The sequence below is a fragment of the Eptatretus burgeri genome, chromosome 4 (assembly GCF_056783735.1).
Source record: "Eptatretus burgeri isolate ZD-2024b chromosome 4, Ebu_testis_v1, whole genome shotgun sequence".
Lineage (NCBI taxonomy): Eukaryota > Metazoa > Chordata > Myxini > Myxiniformes > Myxinidae > Eptatretus > Eptatretus burgeri.
Window position 1 is genome coordinate 50392877 of NC_140964.1, and position 19043 is coordinate 50411919.

The following is a 19043-nucleotide window of genomic DNA, read 5'->3' on the forward strand; positions in this document are numbered from 1 at the left end:
AGAAATGGAGTACTGCATGACGCTGTGTAGTCATCTGCAAAAATGAAGAGAGGGATTACCAGATCATCGAAGAGGCCATTAATATAGATTAGGAACAAGACTGGGCCCATCACTGCCTTGGGGAACTCCATCATCCACTGGGAGAGGGAGGGTGAGAGGTCCCTTTGATGGCAACACATTGACTGCGTGAATGGAGAGTCATAAATCCAGGAATGAAGGCTGTTTGTGGCACAGGCAGAGAGCTTGGCAAGCATAGCAGAATGCCAAACTGCGTCGAATGCCCGTGATATGCCTAGGAAGATGGTGCTAACCTCTTGTTTGAGATGGAGAGCCTCCATCTATTGCTGAGCAATGAGTGGAAAGACGACCAGAGTTGCATGATTGGAATGGAATCCAAACTGATATTCAGAAATCAGGTTGTTTTAAAACAGGAAAGAGAGCATCGGAAGTAATGATGGATTCCATGGCTTTGCTTTGAACTGGAAGCAAGCTCACTGGACTATCGTGGGTAGGGTCTGTTTTTTGCATCCTTCTTGCAGATGGGAGTGATGTTTGCTGACTTCTATGCAAATGTGAGGTGGCCAAAGGAGAGGGTTGACTCAATAAGCCTGATAGAGGGTGAGCAAGAATGGCAGAGCAGGATTTGAGAACATGGACACTGATGCCATCTGGGCCAGTAGAAGGGTGGTGATAGAAGGGAAAGTTTGGGTATATGGGGTAAAGAAGTTTAGGAGATAGGAGTTAGGGAAGGAGTGTGTACAGAGCATACCTTTTAGTCACATTATGCTTCGATCTAGCATCATCATTGGGATGGGTCCACAGGATGTAACTACTAAAGAGGTCATTATACCTATACTGAAGATAAATGGTGTGTGTGGCTCGCAGCTACCTCTCTGTGCTCAATCGTGTCACTTAAACAACCCCCACATAGACATTTGTATCCTTATCTGAATGACTACAAATTCCCTTTTGAGCATTTCCCAGAGCGACTCCAAATGTCTTATTAGTCGTTGGTGGACCATTGATCATTATTTTTGAAGAACATTTATTCCTACTTCAATGCCCATACAGGATTGCTATGGAGCGTAAAATCTCCGACTGCCCAACCCTTCATGACGTCAGAATGAAAATTTGCTTAAATTGCAATCTAAAGAAATACCATTTTAAACTATCATGCCCATATCACGCTCTGAATTTGACGACAGGAGCCAGCAGAATGGTGGAAGTCCAGCTCTTTGCTTTGACCGAGATCCAGCCAATGGTGATTCTTCAAGTCCTGACAGCGAGGGGAGAGAACAGGATGGAGGGATGGGGGGGGGGGTTTCCTGGGTTCGGAGGACGCGTTATCAGAATCCACAGCATTCACACGCAAGAAAAGCTTGCGCTGAGATTCCACGGCTTATCCGTACCCTGCGAATCAACCCCATAGCTCATGGACCGACGACTACTGATGACCCACTGGAAAGTGCAGCCCTCGTGCTCCGACCCAGGAATCTAGAGATCGAGTCGGAGGTCGTCGTATCTCTGAATCATCTGACCCGCTGCCAGAGGTTGGAGCACTGAGTCCATCTCAATCTCCTCCTTGGCTGTAGGACCAGCGCTTGGACCTGTCGTGATGAGACTGAGACGGTGACCCGGGAAGCCGTGGGAGCCATGCGGCAGACAGGCGGACCGCAGTGCCCGGGTAAGGCTTGCCAGTCTTCCCGCTCGTGGATAAGACTCGTGGGGATGAACGTGAGCGGAATGAGATCATGAGTCTGTTCCTAAAACCGGCTGATGGGGCCATTTGGACTAGTCTGTGGGTGCGACCATTTTCAATGTAATTACTGCAGTTATGTGCAACATAGGGCATGTTCACCATCTAATGCTCACCACCTGATGATTACCACCAATTCTCAATGTCAAATGTTCACCATCAACGTACGATCATCAATCGTGTCCTGTGACATTACCAGATTGAGTAATTGTAGTGAGCACGAACATGTAGAAACTGCGGATTCTCTCCCAATGCTCCAATTTCCATCGCCCCAGGACCCAGCCTGACCTTTCCTCGTGCATTTGTGCTTAAACGCCCCCGCGACCCCCGTCACCTGGAGCACCTCCTCGCACACACCGGGGGGCGCATTCATTAACGCCTACCAAGTGTTTGAAACGCTTAATTAACCCTGTTCTTGGCTCATTTCAGGCGCATTTGGCTCTTCGCTCTGCCCTGTGCCTTTCATTTCACTGCCTTTTGTTATCGTTACGGTGCCAGGACGGGATGTTTGGTCCACCTAAAGGGGAGAAGGATAGGAATTGCACCTGTGTAGGTCTGGGCAGTGTGAACGCAGCAGGAACAGTATCCTTCACAAGAAGAAGTGGACATCATAATTACTGCAGTATACACTATATAGTCCTCCAATGGTCTAAGACGTTACGGTTATGATTCTGACATCAGTTTTGATTGGACGTCATTACATTAGCCCCACCAATAGTGCTTTTGGATCTTATGATCCTGATTATGGCATCCTACATTCCAGAGGGAAATATAATTTCAAATTACAAATTCCTGCTGCCTTTGGTCGAACGTCAGGCCTGGCCAGCTTATTTGTAAAACACAAGATGGTGGGAATAATTGGGCTGTTAGAGTGTAGTATTAGTAGTATTCGTAGTAGTAGATCAACAGACAAAATTGAGTAAAGGGAAAACGGTGCGATTATGAATAAATGGATGCATCGTGGCACAAGGAACGGAGTTGCAGGAGAATGGTGGGAACAGGGTCTAAGTGGATGTCGTGAAGCTCAGAGTGAGAATTGGAGAGGCCATGATGTGGTGATGCGCAGCAGACTTGTCATCCTGTAGGGAAGAGTTTGAGACACCGGTCTCTTGCAGGTTGAAACTTCTGATGATAAATGTGATCTACTCAAGTTTTTATTCCAATAATCTCCAAAAAAAAGATGTCTATGGATCACGAGAAATCTTTACATCGATCGAAACCCGTAAGTGAATGTCCATTAGCACTACAAGCATGAGTTCCAACTTTTCATCATGGTCGCTGATTATTCCAAATCCATGGGGTCATGCTTGAATTATTATTCATGGTGAATATACTTCCTTCCTTTTTGCTTTGTGAAGTTCCTTTCATGAGTCATTTCAGGAAGAACAATTCATGGTATTGTTTCAACACTCATGATTCTTGGGCATCTTCACAATGAGAATATATAAATCAATTGAATTTTCTACCTCGGCCTGGCAGGATAACTTTGAGGTCGTGTACACTGGACTCTGTGCTGTCTACACTGGGTTTGAATCCCGACCTAGGTATAAAGAGTCACCATGGTGTTTCTCAGACAGGGCGATACATGAGTGTGTTTATCGTCCATCTGATGACGGTCAAGCCAGAGGACCGGTCTGCCAGCACTGGTCGTTGGTGGATGTAAAATATCCTTGTGTAGTGTGTTTCGCAAAAACGAGATGAACTATCACCTGTTTTAAGGCTCAGATGAAGGATTACGTGGGAAGAGATAAAAGTAAGGGAAAAGATAATTTTTCTAGCATACAATGGAGGATTGTTCTGCCATGTTTGCTTCTGCCATAAAATTCTGCCATGTTTGCTTATCTAATAAATAGATGGCTTCCTGGGTCGTCGCATCATAGTGGAAGAATATTTGCCCTGTTCTGTGCTCCATTTCACAGAGATGTTCAAGCCAGAGGGCTACGAGTCGTAGTTTTTGAAGCATGCCCCCATTTAATGAACAGGAGTTTTGAGAGCCGGCCAAGGTACGTCCGACTTATCAACAACGAACACAGCTCGAAACAAACTGAATTTACATAGAAATAAATAAATCGTTGTTAAAAACCAAGTCTTTGTTGCAGAGTCAGGTTTTTCTTACTGCAGTCAATGATGTACGCAATGACATCGAAGCAGCGGCAGCCTTTCCAGAATCGTTCCAGCAGGTCCTTCTGTCCTCAGACAGCCCGTCATAGTCGCATGCATCCCTCCAGAATCCCACAACCGGTTACACTCTCTAATTCTAATTTGAACATTCGCCTCCATTCTTTCATCCCTCTATTCTCGAGTCTGAGGAACCGGCTGCCTCCCTGTGTGTGATCTCATGCCCCTCCCTCTAGTCCTTGTAGAGTGCTGCCCATAGTCACCCCATGCTTTCCCCGATACCCACCGCTGCCCTTCTCTAAACTCAGTAATACCCTCCCAGATCTACCCCTTTCCTTTCTCCAAATCATCCACTCATGTGCGATGCCTTTGTCTCCCTGCTCCCCCTTGATCCGGTGTCACTCTGTGAACCTGTTTCCCTCTGTCATTCAGATCGCCCATGAGCCTATATTGCTGTGTACATGAATATATAACAAAATGTCAGAATGTCTCTCGCACAGAGGAACTTTTGTCTTTTCAACCCTCGTGAAGAGTTACTGAATCCTTGGGCTGAGAATCCTGGAGGATGGATCTGCCTCAAAATGACTCACAATTCCTACAACACAGACTTTATAATTTACATTCTGCAAGAAACATTTCAAACACATCCCTTTCACAAAAAAAAACCCTAAGAGGTACCATCACTGAAGAAAGTACAACGGTGCTCGGTAGAGCGCATACCACCGCCACGCTGAAGAGTTTACGGTTTTTATTCCAATGATGGGCTGCATCTGAAACCCTACTGATGGGTGGACCTGAATGCAGACCTGAACCAATCTCTTAATTGTGAAGAATCACTTGCAAAATATATTTTTATATCCGGATCCGGATCTTCACCAAAATGGAATCAATTTGTCCTTGTCACGCACCCAACCTGTCCACCAAGTTTAATCCGAATCCATCCATAACCTTTTTGAGATATCCTGGTCACTGACAGGTAGGGGTGAAAACACAAGCTTCTTACACCTTCTGTGGTGGAGGTAATAATAGATGAAAACATCGCACTGACTCACAAACATGATCTTTCCTCACCCCTTTTGGTTTGTCCGTTTTTTTTATCAACTCCACTGTGATCTATACACAAAACCAACTCAAATCTACTGCCATCTATTACTCACGACCACTGTATCTGAAAACCTGCAGGCAACACCAATGTGCCCATCGTCAGCATTGGTAGTAGAGGTCGGTGGCCTCTCTGTATTCTCCTGCCTCCTTTTTGGTCTCGCACCTTCTGCTCTCTCTCATCTCCATCCCTCCCGTGTTTCTTCAGGGCACACGCATGGTCTGCCAGTAACCCACTTCTTGTTAAACTCCCAAAATCCAGGCTCACTGATCACCTCCACTCATTTGGTCCTCTTTTCTCACCTGTGGATCAAGCTTCCCCTCTCCGTTTACTCACATTCTTCCATCCAGGGCTTCATGACAACTGTTCACTACCACAGGCCATACCCCATTCATACTCATGATCTTTTCTACCCCCAAATGACCCCATTCCCAAGCACTCCCCTTTTCCAGGTTATTGTGATTTTTTTCCCACTCTCCCTCACCTCTTTTTATTTATTAGTTGTCAGTTGGTTTATTCCTTTCTGTTTCATCCACATCTTCCTCGAACTCTTCTTGCTGTTTTTCATTCAGCTTGTGTGCAGCTTCTTCACCCCAAGGTGTCCTTCACCCCCATCCCCTTGATCTCACTCTCACTTCTGCTCTGCTGTAGATGTCCCCGCTTTCCATTCTGCTCGAGCTCTTCCATGAGCCTCGATCATGAATATAAAAAAAGTTTATTTTTCCTGTGGTATTTAAAAGCTCTTTGGAAGATACACCATTCTCACCTCATCTGCTGTTTTCATCACCGAGACCTTTAAAACCCTGATTTATTGCACAGAGAAGATAATATTTTGCTCTTGACAATCAGAACACTGCATAGTTATCCAAACCGATGGATGTAAGGTGGGGCATGATGTCCCTGTTGAGCGTTCTAACCCCTTCCCCTCGCCTGCCTAACCTCCACGATCCTGGTTATATGTATGTTCACAATCTTCTAACCTCCATACACATCATTCCCTATACCCATTTCACTTACAATGTCCAACTTCGTTGAGAGGCCATATTAAGCCCCGGTTGATCGTGTGAAGCAGTTACGTGCAACTGACTTCAGTCCACTTCTCGCTGTAAATCTGTGAAACTACAACGTCCTCCACCAATCTAATAGGAAATCTTCTTTCATTTCGACTCGATTTTCTGTGGACAGTCCCTTGGGGGGGCTGCTTCCATTGCACCATTTATATGGAGCATGCACACCTGGCTGCACCTGTTTGTGGCAGGAGCACCGGTGCAGGCCAACGTGGCCCTGCATGATGGAGCATGAAATCAGGGCAAGGATAGCCCGTCAGCTAGATAATCAAATACTAATTCCACCAAAGAAGTTGAGGCTTTTGTCCACTTTTGAAAGTACCATATGTCTCTGTTGTTAAGTTGGCCCTACATTCGCTAGGTTATCGATTTGTAAACAGCTGATAGGAATCCTAATTATGGCCTTGTGGTCTACATTATACCCCATCTCTCAAAATGATCATGATGTCACATTCAAACAGCACATCCAACTTTCAATTTTGAAAACGTCTTGATGTACCCATTTCTGCCACGATGGGCACATTAGACATAACATCACTAACATAGAAGCTCTTTATAACCGGTGAACCGCACAGAATTTTAGGAACTTTGACCTTTTTAAGTCTGCAGGTTTCACCTTACATCGCACTGAAGGATCTCAGAGCAACATTTGTGGATTAGCAAAACAATCAAAGCAGATTTAGTCGATTCGACCTCCCACCAGGTGTCAAAACGATGCAATGATGGGCGGAAATGAAATTATTATAATTACAGCTGAACCTGTGCCCTTGCAGAGCACAAGCTGAATGGACTCTGAAACAGTCATTATGGTCATCACTTAATTGGTTGCCCTTCGTAGCCAAAGATGACAGTTCGCGTGTGACATCCGAACAACCTGAGAACGTGATTTGTTTACAGTGTAGGAACTGTTCAACTAAACAAAACAACACACTGAGATAGCAGGCAATGTAATCTGGTGTCAAGAAATATCCAAGAACACCGGAACATGTCTACGATCTGCAGTTTCGGGCAGGAATTTGTCTTCTGTTTTTAATCAGGGTGGTGGTATAACTCACCCACTTTCTACGAGACACTGTGAGATCTTCAACATTTACCAATGACCTTTGTTGGCAGATGGGTCCACTGGTTACTTTGTCCTTCCGATGGATTGTGCATATCTTGATTCATCGCCCAGCATGTGAAGCAGCACGAGGGTAGCAGTTTAAAATATATATATATATATATATATATATATATATATATATATATATATATATATATTTACAAGATCGAGACTCATTGAAGAGCAGACAGTGGGGCAGCAGGGTAACAGTTGGATGTAATAAGCAAGGTAATAAACCAACAGGAGAATGGAAGTGTGAGAGAGAGAGAGAGAGAGAGAGAGAGACAGACAGACAGACAGACAGACAGACAGACAGACAGACAAAAACCTCCAAGTAAGAGGGTTGCAGTTGGGAAGGGATTAATGGAGGTTATAAGGATAGTGGGTAAGGATGGGCAATAGCACGAGATGGTTGTGTACCACCTGCCTGAAGCCTTGGAAGGAAGAGTGAGAGTGAGCATCTTTTGCCAGCAGGTGGTTCCGCATCGGGTGTGAGAGCAACAGGCTTTGTGTTTGGGCGGCATTGTGCGAGATGCCAATATTGATGAGAGGTTTGGATTCCACAGATTCCAGTGGAGACAGATGTGAGGCTGGGGCGCTAACCCATTGGAAAAAAAACAGGGCTCTTCACATTGTTTGGAGCTCATTAATATACTCTAAACATGAAGATTTTAAGTAAAATTAAAATACCATTAAACAGTCATGTGAATGTAACAGACTCAACAAAACAAGACTGAGCTATGGAAAAAGGCCTTGTACTCTGATAGAGTGGGAATAGTTCTGATTTCTCATCTGAAGACTGAGAATAATGGAAGATATAATAAGAATAATGGAAGATATAATAAGAATAATGGAAGATATAATAAGAATAATGGAAGATATAATAAGAATAATGGAAGTGCCCAGTCTGCACTTGTTTTTGGAGGCCAACTTTTGCTGTAGGGTCATCCCGTCTGATGTCGAGGATGATCAATCCAAGAGACAGAACCTCTTCCAGTGGCTGGTCATGGAAATAGATAGATGGGTTAATTTGGAAATCCCTATGGAGTGGATCAAGGCTGAGCCGATGACATTTTTTCGGGATTGAAGGGCATGTTCCATTTGTCAGAACAGCATCTAATCATTTCCAGATCAGCAGAGAGTGACGCAGCTGCTGTCTGCCCATTAGTGGCCTAGAGTTTTGCACAACACAAGGTGGGGTCATTTGCAAAAAGGAACGGAGGGGTTTCTAGAGCATCAGAGAGGTCATTTATGTAAATGAGGAACAACGCTGAGTCCAACACTCAACCCTTGGGGCACCGCAACTTGAACTGGTAGAGGAGAGCAGAGGGTTCCATGGATAGCTGGTTCGAGATTACGTAGCTGGGTGTCCCAATGGTTGAGTTTATAGCCAAGTCAGGATTTGAACCCAGGCTCGACAATTCAAGGCTCGGCGACTCATTAATAACCTCAAATCAACTTGAGAATTTTCATGATAAAAAATGAACAAAGAACGTGTCTCCAGTGTGGACCTTTAATCCCATCAAGCACGGTTTTGTGAACGCAACAGATTGAACAACAAATGTCTCAACAATTTGGTTTGAACATTTGGATTGACTTCTCTTCCATCAAGTCCCCAGAAAACGTTCCAGTGTCTTTGGATGAACATCTAACTCATCGTAATGATTCATATACAGGTACAAAGAAAGGTAGACATACATACATACATAGGGGTCATGTGATCCATCATCTACATGTACACCCCGATTAACCTGATCTATCCATTTGTTTCTTCTGAGCACTGTCCTGTTGTCCCTTGGCTTACAACACCTGTTCCACTAGCAACTAGAACGGGCACTGGTAGAGCGCGTACCTATGTTGATCAGTTTACATTTGTATCCCACCGATAGGCTGTATCTGGATTCGGACATGAACCAAAATCTAATCGGCTTGTCGTTGTCACCTAACCAACTCATCCAGCACGTTTTGTCATAATCCATCCACAACTTTTTGAAACGTCATGCAATGTATCATTTTTGGCCAAAACTCTCAACGGTGGAAGAATCGCTTAAAAAACAATTCAAAACTTCTGCTATCTGGACCTTCACCAAAATCTTCACCAAAATCTTCACCAAAATCAAGTAAATTCGTTGTGGTCACACATCCAACCTGTCCACAAAATTTCGCCAGGATCCGTCCATAACTTTATGAGATATCCTGCTCACAGACAGACAACAGGGGTGAAACATAACTCCGTCCACCTTTGTATGTGGAGGTAATTGGCTTGGCAACGCACTAGTTAAGTGGTGAAAGCTCCAACGAAACGGTGATAGGGAACAGCTGGCTCAGCAAGCGATAACAAGCTGGTTGGTAATGGAACACCCGCCTGTCCCAAATGGCCGTCCATGGAGGTCCCACATCCAGGTACTAACCGGGCTCGACCTCTACTTACCTATTGAGGTCCAATGGGATCGGGTGCATTCAAGGTGAGAACCCCGAGAAAAGGCTTGAGAAGGTATTGTGCAGAAAATGGTAAATTCTGAACAGATTTGCAGCAATTATGGAAAACATTCCTTTTTTTAAAGTTCAGGAAATCCAGTGTTTCCACTGGGATCACCACGGACAATGACAGTGGATATGTCAGTCCAATACAGTGAGTGCTTAATGGATTATAATCTAAAATCGGATTGGCAGATATTTGTGTACATCATGTCGATGTCTGTCGGATTGCCAGATATCTGAAACTATTACATCTAAAAGGGATTGACAATTCGATATATGATGGAAGGATGGATTGTAATGAAGGCAATAATGGCTTGGCAGAGAGGTGTACACCATTGAACGGCAGATTGGAGCATGATGAATGGATGGATTGCAAGTGAAAACTGGATTGGTAGCAGGTACACGACATGCGGATTGCAATCAAAAGCTAAACAGACCTACAGTTTATTTCAAAGCTTCCTGAGACAATTGCGGAACATGGCAGGGATGAGAATTATTTTATTCGACAGCTGGCTTTGTTCGCTGAACTTGCAATCCGTAAGATGTGAGCTTGTCTGACATTTCATTCGGGCAATCAAACCCGAGGCTGAACAAACTACGGGCAGCCAACATCACATGATAACCTCCGAGAGATCGTCACGGTCTTGTTCGAGTCCAACCAAGCCACGTGGATGTACGCACGGTGGAAGGACCGTCGTGGGCCAATCCGTGCTGGAGCACCGCATACTCACTGGCACAATGGTGATTGTGACGTCATAGCCTTTGTGATGGAAGCTACCCAGATTGAAGCATTATAAGAGCAGATGTAGAAAATACAAAGGAATCGAGATGTCATTGAATTTGTTGACTCGTCTCGTCGACTGAAAGTGTCAATTGTTTATCAGGGCCACTTGTAGCCAATCGCAAATTGGGATGAGGGCCCTCCTGCGGTGATGGGAAATCAGGCGCCTACTTCCCAAAACTGCCCTCTTCGTGGCCGTCAAGATGCTCGGCACTCGTAAACATGTAATTTCACCGGCTGTCATGTCGTTGTGCCAGCACGTCAAAGGCATAGCCTGGAGTCTGTGCTGTCGTGACGTTCGAAACAGAAACCGTTCATTTGAAAAGATAAACACGGTGTCGGAGAATGGATATGGCGTTGCGAAAATGGCAGCAAAGCAAAGGTAGGAGTTTTTCTTCGTTACTTGAAGCTGCTGTGATTTTTCACAGGATCTTCTCATGAGGTTCTCATGAAATCCCATCAGGGGACCTTCGTAAGGAGAGGTGTTCGAAATTCGAAACAGCCTTCTTTAAACCAGGATTGCCAAAAATAGCATAAATCAAGCGAGGAATCCTGACAGCAACTCCCAGCTGAGTGAAATACGCAGATGGCAGGACACAGTCCAATGCAAATATATATGCATAATTAAGGGCCTTTGTGACTCGTTGGCGAAATCGCCATTTACCTCTTTGTTGGAACACAATCGTCCTGGAGCACGACACAAGAATAGCGCCCTACAGCTGTCCCTTGGTGTCACAGAATATGTGCTGTGTTTGAGATTGGATCACAAAGACCTGGACATGTAATGAACGCTCTTCCATAAAGCCTTGGATATGAAAAGACCGCACGATGGGATCAGAGGGATGGTGTCAGACTGGTGCCAGACAGGTGTCTGGAAATAGTTAATTCTGTGTGTTCCCATGGGATTCTCCTTGCACGTGATCAGCAAAAAGGAAATTGCATTTGCTTATTGCATTTATTTATTTCTTACTTCATTATCCCTGATGTAGCACAAGCACCCCTTTTATTTGTTGCTCCCTCTTGCTTGTTTGTATGCGTCACTGCTGCCCTTCTTGTTCACCCCTGAATCCTCCACTCCTCCACACCCCCCCCCTGCCCCCCCACCATGTAAGTCAGAGGTATCGCCATACTTGCAACAAGGTGTGCTCATGTCAAAAACTTAACATTGTACTATATATATATATATATATATATATATATATATATATATATATATATATATATATATATATATATATATATATATATATATATATATATATATATATATATATGTTGTTACGTCTGTGGAAATTCGCAAAGCACCATATGGGTCCTTAGATCAGTTATGCCGATAAGTTTGTGTTCAGATAGATTTCCCCACCGTTGTCTAATGGGCTTTATTCGTGTTGCCCGGGCTGTGATCTTTGAGTTAGCCGTTTTTCTTTTACTATCGTTATTTTGGACCAACCACCACACCAACCACCTTCTCCACCATGCCAACCACCAACCACCTTCTCCACCACGCCAGCCACCAACCACCTTCTCCACCATGCCAACCACCAACCAACTTCTCCACCAAGCTAACCACCAACCACCTTCTCCACTACGCCAACCACCAACCACCCTCTCCACAACCGCCTTCAACAGGAACAACATTGCCTCACCTTCATCTCTGAAGCGACGCCATCTTTGCTCCAGCCATGGCGAGTCCGCATCGAACGGCATCTCTGCAGGCAGATGTGGGGGTCCGCTCGCTGCGCGGGTCGGTGATCTCACGCACGTCCGCTCTGTGCAAGCTTCGTCCGAGATTCGGATCAAGAGATCGAGAGGGGCAGAGCCAGTAGGAGTCAGAGTTGAGAGTGCAGAGATCAGATCTCGTCTCTCGGGCCCTATAAAAGGCCGAGCGGAACGCCAGTCTGAAGTCAGTCGCTGGAGTATCTGTCGGGGTTCGGAGCGCCTGGAGCCTGAAGCCTGCAATTGGTGGAGAAGCAGAGGAGAGCGGAGGAGACGTGAGCATGACCAAGCCTGCTGTGCCGTGCGGAGCTGCATGTTCGTGTGCGAGCCGGAGAGAGCTCGCCAATCAGCACCGAACGGTCTGAGGTGATCGGGCTTCGGAACGGTCCGAGCATCGCTGAGGGACGGACGGGTTCTTGAAGAGAGCATCAACTCAAAAAGAGCGAAGACCTGTTCGTTCCTCTCAGGCGTTGCCGGCTGGGGCCCGAATCACCAGGCCGCGGCCGAGCCGCGGTTACGCTAGCTGCCATGGGGACGGAATGTCATGGGTCACCCCAGTGTGGAAGGCAACCTACGCGGCCTCTTGGAGCTCCTTCGGTCCTCAAAGCTCCATGACATAAAGACCCCGAGAGGTCCAGCCTACCCCCTTGTCTTTGAGGGGGTTTTTCCTTGCTTTTCTTTGTATGAAAGTTGTGGCACCGAGTCCGTCAGGTAAAACTGTATAAGTGACTGTACGTACATAATAGATAAACGGTCGTAGTTCCTTTGCATTGTGTTTGGCTGTATAATTGCATGCGTGCTTCCCCCATTCATTGCATGACTGCTTACGTGCTTATGTTGTTGTTGTTCATCTTTCGGCTGCTCCCGTTTGGGGTCGCCAGAGCGGATCATCCGTTATGATCCGCATACTGATTTGGCACAGGCTTTACGCCGGATGCCCTTCCTGACGCAACCCTGGTCACCTCTTACGACACAGAGATAAGGATTGGGTTTCGCCTTGATTCCGGGATGCCCTACACCCTTTCATAGCATGGCCCAGTGCAGAGCACCCGTCCTCTAGCGATCCTCCAACTCAAGCCTCCAAGTAGCTGGATTACAGGCGCACGCCACTACGCCTGGTTGCTTACGTGCTTATGTGTTGTTTGGAAATAAATGTGCTTCTTTAAATATTTGGGCCTCGGAAAATATTTCCACCCTCGGAAAATAGTGGGCTTTTAAATAGCCGATAATAGAATCGGGTCCAGCGAGGCCTCGCGATAATACCCCACTCGATTATCCCAAAACGGAGCGAGCTGCTTAAGTGGCTCGTGTCCAAGCAGGCCTCGCTGAGGTACAATCTCTCGGTAATCTACCCGCGCGAATAATTAGGTAAATCGATTATTTTGCGATCGGACCCTGTAGCACGGGTAGAGTGCGGACAAGGTTGTGGTGCGCTTGGAGCACACCCGTGACTGGTTTTAGGCGTTGTTCCGGAAAGTCACGACTGAATTGTCCGTCCGGTGGGCGTACGGCCACGATTCGGCTAAAAGCGGCTGTTCGCACGCCGGTGGGCGAGAATTCGTAACACTGGTGTCAGCGAGCGGGAAACAAACTCTCCTGTCTCCAAACAAAATTAACGGGAATGGGATCCAGGGGTATGCGAAGCAACCCTCCATTCCCCCAAAATACGAGCTTTAAATTATTACCGAGAAGCAAAATGGCATTTCAAGGCGAACAGGGCCAGGAGGGATTAGGTATGAATTTAGAAATGTGAGAAATCATGGCCCAGGACGAAATGACCATGCAGAACATGCCTGTTATGCAGGTTGAACACCCCCCACAAATGAACCCAGAGCCCAAAATGGGCGCGGCGGTGTATGACACCCCCCCCCTCCCCTCCTCCGTCAAAATCCCTCCACGATCCCCAGCGAAACTGCGACCGATGAGGATGGATCGGTTGCCTTGAGCGGAATAGCCCAGATATTGGCAATGCTGGCAGAAATGAAAACAAATGCACTCGAAGCGAAAAACGAAATGAAAACATGCGCAGGAAATGAATGAGAATATGCAAACACTGCGGGGTGAAATGCAGCGCGTGGGTCGATGCCTGCAGGCGGGCAGAATGGCAATTGCGAGGAGCGAAACGCGGGCAGTGGAGCTCAAAATGGCGGCACCACGTGGCGGTATGGCCGAACCGACAAGAGGGAGTGTGGACTGTGTCGGCCCCTGCGGTGGAGACGGGTGAGGACAAACTAATTCGGGAGACGCGTTGGGCGAGAATCATGCAGGTTACAGAGAAAGTGATGGTGACACAGAGGGAAAAATTAAAAGGGGTGACTGAGACATGTAAGAGACACGTGCAGACGAGGAGATAATAAAGGAGAAAACTGAAATGATAACAGAGACAAAGAAGGAAATAAAAGTATTGGCAGAGACACGAAGGGAGACGCAGGAATTAAAAGAAATAACAGAGACACGGGAGATAGAAACGGTAGGGGAGAGACTACACGATAAAGACGGGGTGAAAGACGAGCACGCACATATGGAAGTAGTGGAGGACAATGAGGGGGAGCTCGGGGAATGTGTCGTGACCCGGTGCAAGCAGCCGGATAGCCTCCTTATGGAACAAGGGGAGACGCTATGCTCACTTGAAGCTGATCACGACCAGGTGGGTCTGGTCGAGCTTTGCGAGGCAGAGGGGCTGAGTGCTGTTGACGGGTACACACGGAGATTGGGGGGTATGAAGGCCCCGGGAACCCTTGTGATGTCGCGAATCCCCATTGTGAATGTCCCGGTGTGTGTTCACGAGTGTGGCAAAATGCGTGCTGAAAAGCGTGCATAGCAGGGGTAAAAGGCTGTGTGTTAGAAGAACAGCGAGCGTAAGTGAAAAGGTGTGTGTGAGAGCGACACCAAGTGTGGATGAAACACCGTGTGTGGATGGAAGCGCGTGTGTGGAAGAAGCACGATGTGTGAGTAAAATGGTGTGTGTGGTTGCGAGTGTGCCGAAATGCGTGCCTTCCAGCACGCCGTGTGTGTATGAAACACCGTGTGTGGATGAGACCACGTGTGTAGAAGAAGCACGATGTGTGGAAGAGACAGCGTGTGTGAGTAAAATGGTGTGCGAGGTTGCGAGTGTGGTGAAATGCGTGCTTTCCAGCACGCATTGTGTGAGTGAAACCCCCTGTGCAAGTGGAAGGCCGTGTGTGAGTGGAACCACTTGTGTGAGTGAAATGGCATGCGTGAGTGAACGGCCGTGTGTGAGAGGAACTGCATGTGTGAGGTCACTGTATGTGAGGGAGATGGCGGTTGGCATGTGCGAACATGCAACCGCATGTCCTGGTGAGAGTGCTATCTCAAGGTGTGTGAGCGTCGTGGCACGTGGGAGCTTGTGCGCGAGAGTGCGACGAAGATGGTGCCTGACAGTGGACAAAGGCCGAGTAGCGGCCGTAGCTGTGTTGGGAACGTGCCGGGTTTGCACGGCAGCGCGCGGGGGGTCTGTGCTGTGCGATGCACGAGGCCACCACGTGCGCGCCTGCGCAGGTGAAATCCGGTCCAGAAACGCACGCGGTGGATTAGCCGATCCCGCGGACGGACAGAGGGTAGGCTGGATATGGATTAGGACCGGACGGGTTCTCCACGCGAGCTCGTTTGTAAAGCTCCGATGAGCAGAGCACATGTGTTCACGTGGGGAACCCCTTGAAACGCGAGGCTTGTTTTGAATGCGCAGGGTGACGTCGTGGCTGCATGGTTGGAATCCGGCAGAAGGGAAATCCCTGCCGGATGGTACCGTCCGAGGAAGGAACGAGGTGCGCGGAGTGCATGCAGCTGCCATGACGTCACGGGAAGGAGCACAGGTTGCGAGTTGCCGCGCTGGTGCACGCATATATTAAAAAAAAAGCAAGCCTCGCTTCGTGTGAACAGGATTCCCTGGGCAAGGGGTGGAAGTCCCCTGCCCGGGCACAGGAAGGAACTAGTCAGGGGAAAGGGATAGTGATAGCGAGACCGGCTCCATGGGGCAGGGATAAGTCCTCATGGAGCCTGTGGAATGGATTAGTTAGAGGGATTCAGTTTAGATTTAGGATGGGAAATGGAAAATGATATTTGAGGACAGAGACAGACTGTGAGTGTGTAGTGGGGACGTAGCCTAGCTACGTAGTGTTAAATGGAATGTGCTATATTGTAAGGGATGACGAGGGAGCACGAGGTAGTTAGGGGCTGCAGTGAGAGGAATGCAGTGATCAGCGATGGAGTGAAAAGAAGTGGAAAATGTACTTCGTGAGTGAGTGAGGGCTAGCGGGCCTGAGTGAATGGAATGAATATGGAATGCATGGTGCGATGAGTAATTGGGGGGAGGAGTGATTCCCACCCAAGGGACCCCATGGCCGATGTGAAGTGAGTTAGTGGGTTAGTTAAATTTACAAAATAGAGGTCGTTTTGCTGTTGGTGGGAACGTAGGCTCGAAACCCATTTGGAGGGGTGCAGGAACCCTCTTGATGGGTTGGGAGCGTGGCTGCGAATGGTGAGTATCGCTTAGTAGGTACCCCGGGCACCGGGCTAGTTGGCCGCGGTAGGCCAAGGGCGATGGGGGGCCGGGATAGTGTTGTGGGCACGAGTGGGCCCGTTTGATGCGGGGCCCGGGGCGCCTTTGGCCGCGTGGGCAGTGCATTGGGCACGGGCGCCCAGGGAAGGGGGCCCAGGGCGCCAGCCTGCCACGTGAGCATTTCAGGGGAGTAGCCAGGGAGGGCACTCCCCAGTGTTTAGGGAGCTGGTAGGCTCGGAGGCAGTTGCAAGGCCCGGGGGTGTCATAGTTGGAGAATCGGCAGAGGGTAGTTCCTGCCAAGGGAGCCACGCATCCCAGCCATGAAACCGTGCGAGGGCACGAGGGAAAATTTGAGGGCGAGGCCCAAAATTGTGAGGGCACCAACACAGGCCACGGGAATCTTGGTTGTTAGAACCAGCAGTTTAAGCGAGAGGCACTTTTGGAAAGCCCCGGGGTAGTTTAACGTTAATAAATGTTAGGGTAGTTAGGCAATGTACCCCTCCGCACCATCCATCCCTTCGCTCTCATTGTGGGCCGCTGGACTCACCTTGGGGTAGTAGATCGCTGAGATCTGAGGAGGCCATTCTGAGGCTTCATTGGCCCTCGACACAGAACACTAGCTCTCCCTTATTCCCCTCCAGGAAGGGAACGTAGGGGTTGGGAGTAGGCTAGGAGACACGATAGGTTAGCCGGACAGAGACAATAAAGGGGGTTAGGGAGACAAATTATAATAGGGGAAATAAAAATAAAACAAAAACAAAAAAAAAGTTGGGGCTAAATTTGTGTTATGCAAAACTTAGGGGGTGGGTATGGACAGAGACAAGCAAAGGCGATAGGTTGGGAGGGAGACAGTAGGGTAGGTCCGAGTCCGCCTTCCGAGTGGCCAGCACCACCACACTCCCTCCACACACCTGCAGGACAAGACAAATGGGCCATCAGTTCACCTGCCGGCTGTTTTTTCTGCAAGGCCTGTGCCGGTCAGTTCACCTGCCGGCCTGTTTTGCTGCAAGGCCTGTGCTGGTCAATTCACCTGCCGGCTGTTTTTACTACAAGGCCTGTGCCGGTCAGTTCACCTGCCGGCTGTTTTTGCTACAAGGCCTTTGCCGGTCAGTTCACCTGCCGGCCTGTTTTACTACAAGGCCTGTGCCGGTCAGCTTCACCACCGGCCTGTTTTGCTACAACGGCCTTGTCTTTCCTTGCCATGCCTTGTCTGCCTGCCTTTGCCTTGACCCCATGCCGCTAGCCCTTGTTGTTTGCCTTTGCCCCCATTTCTGTCCATTACCATGTGCTCCACGATCATCGCGTGAGCTGCAGGGACTGCCCTGTAGGCAGCCGCACCACGGACTGCATTGGCAGCCCGTGCACCGTGTTGTCCATCCATCCATCCATCTGCTCAGTTGCTTGTGTTTGCTTGAGTCAGTACCATTCACTGTTCTGCAGGGATTGCCTTGCAGGCAGCCACACACGGGGACTGCATTGGTGCAGCCCGTGCACCGTTTGTGTTCACTGCGCTCATTCAAGGGTTGGGCCAAGGACTGCATTGGTGCAGCCGGCCACATTCCCTGTCACCTGCAATTGTTCCATGAGCCAGACACTGCGTGTGAGTAGCCTGGCTCCCTGCTTTTCTTTTCCCGCAGAGTCCATAAGTCCTGGGCCATGATTTAGTGTACAATTTATAAGTTAAGGATAAGGTTAAGGAAAATTATACATGAGTTGCTTCCCCCTGCATGTGTGTCTTAGCGCCGGCAATTTAGTTAAGTCGGCTGCATGAGTGAGTTTGTTTAGTTAGTTACTCAGCCCGGAGGTTATTTATTTTTGGGACACGAATACACTAAATGTCGCACTCAGGGATCCGAAGATAAAATGTACTAGGGGAAGCTTACACATGATGGCACACGAAAATTCGACGACTCGTAACGAGTCTAAAAAGGGGAGGGGGTAGTGTTACGGCTGTGGAAATTCGCAGAACACCATATGGGTCCTTAGATCAGTTGTGCTGAAAAGTTTGTGTTCAGATAGATTTCCCCACTGTTGTCTAATGGGCTTTATTCGCGTCACCCGGGCTGTGATCTTTGAGTTAGCCGTTTTTCTTTTACTATCGTTATTTTGGACCAACCACCATGCCAACCACCAACCACCTTCTCCACCACGCCAACCACCAACCACCTTCTCCACCACGCCAACCACCAACCACCTTCTCCACCATGCCAACCACCAACCACCTTCTGCACCACGCCAGCCACCAACCACTTTCTCCACCATGCCAACCACCAACCACTTTCTGCACCACACCAGCCACCAACCACCTTCTCCACCATGCCAACCACCAACCACCTTCTCTACCATGCCAACCACCAACCACCTTCTCCACCACGCCAACCACCAACCACCTTCTCTACCA

The 19043-nt window shown here is 48.1% G+C and overlaps 1 protein-coding gene across 3 annotated transcripts in view; it reads left to right on the top strand.

The window, feature by feature from the left end:
* Window positions 1-1320: 1320 nt before the first annotated feature.
* The window catches only part of TMEM108 (transmembrane protein 108), an 83973-nt gene continuing 66250 nt past the window's right edge, over window positions 1321-19043 (top strand). The window contains exon 1 of one of the 3 annotated variants that reach the window (XM_085877963.1): window positions 1321-1684. In XM_085877963.1, coding sequence (XP_085734089.1) covers window positions 1654-1684 — 31 coding nt within the window. In that variant the 5' untranslated portion in view covers window positions 1321-1653. Of the gene's footprint in view, window positions 1685-3734; window positions 3760-10589; window positions 10790-19043 lie in introns of those variants that run through there. The other 2 variants (XM_085877964.1, XM_085877962.1) reach the window with 2 other exon arrangements.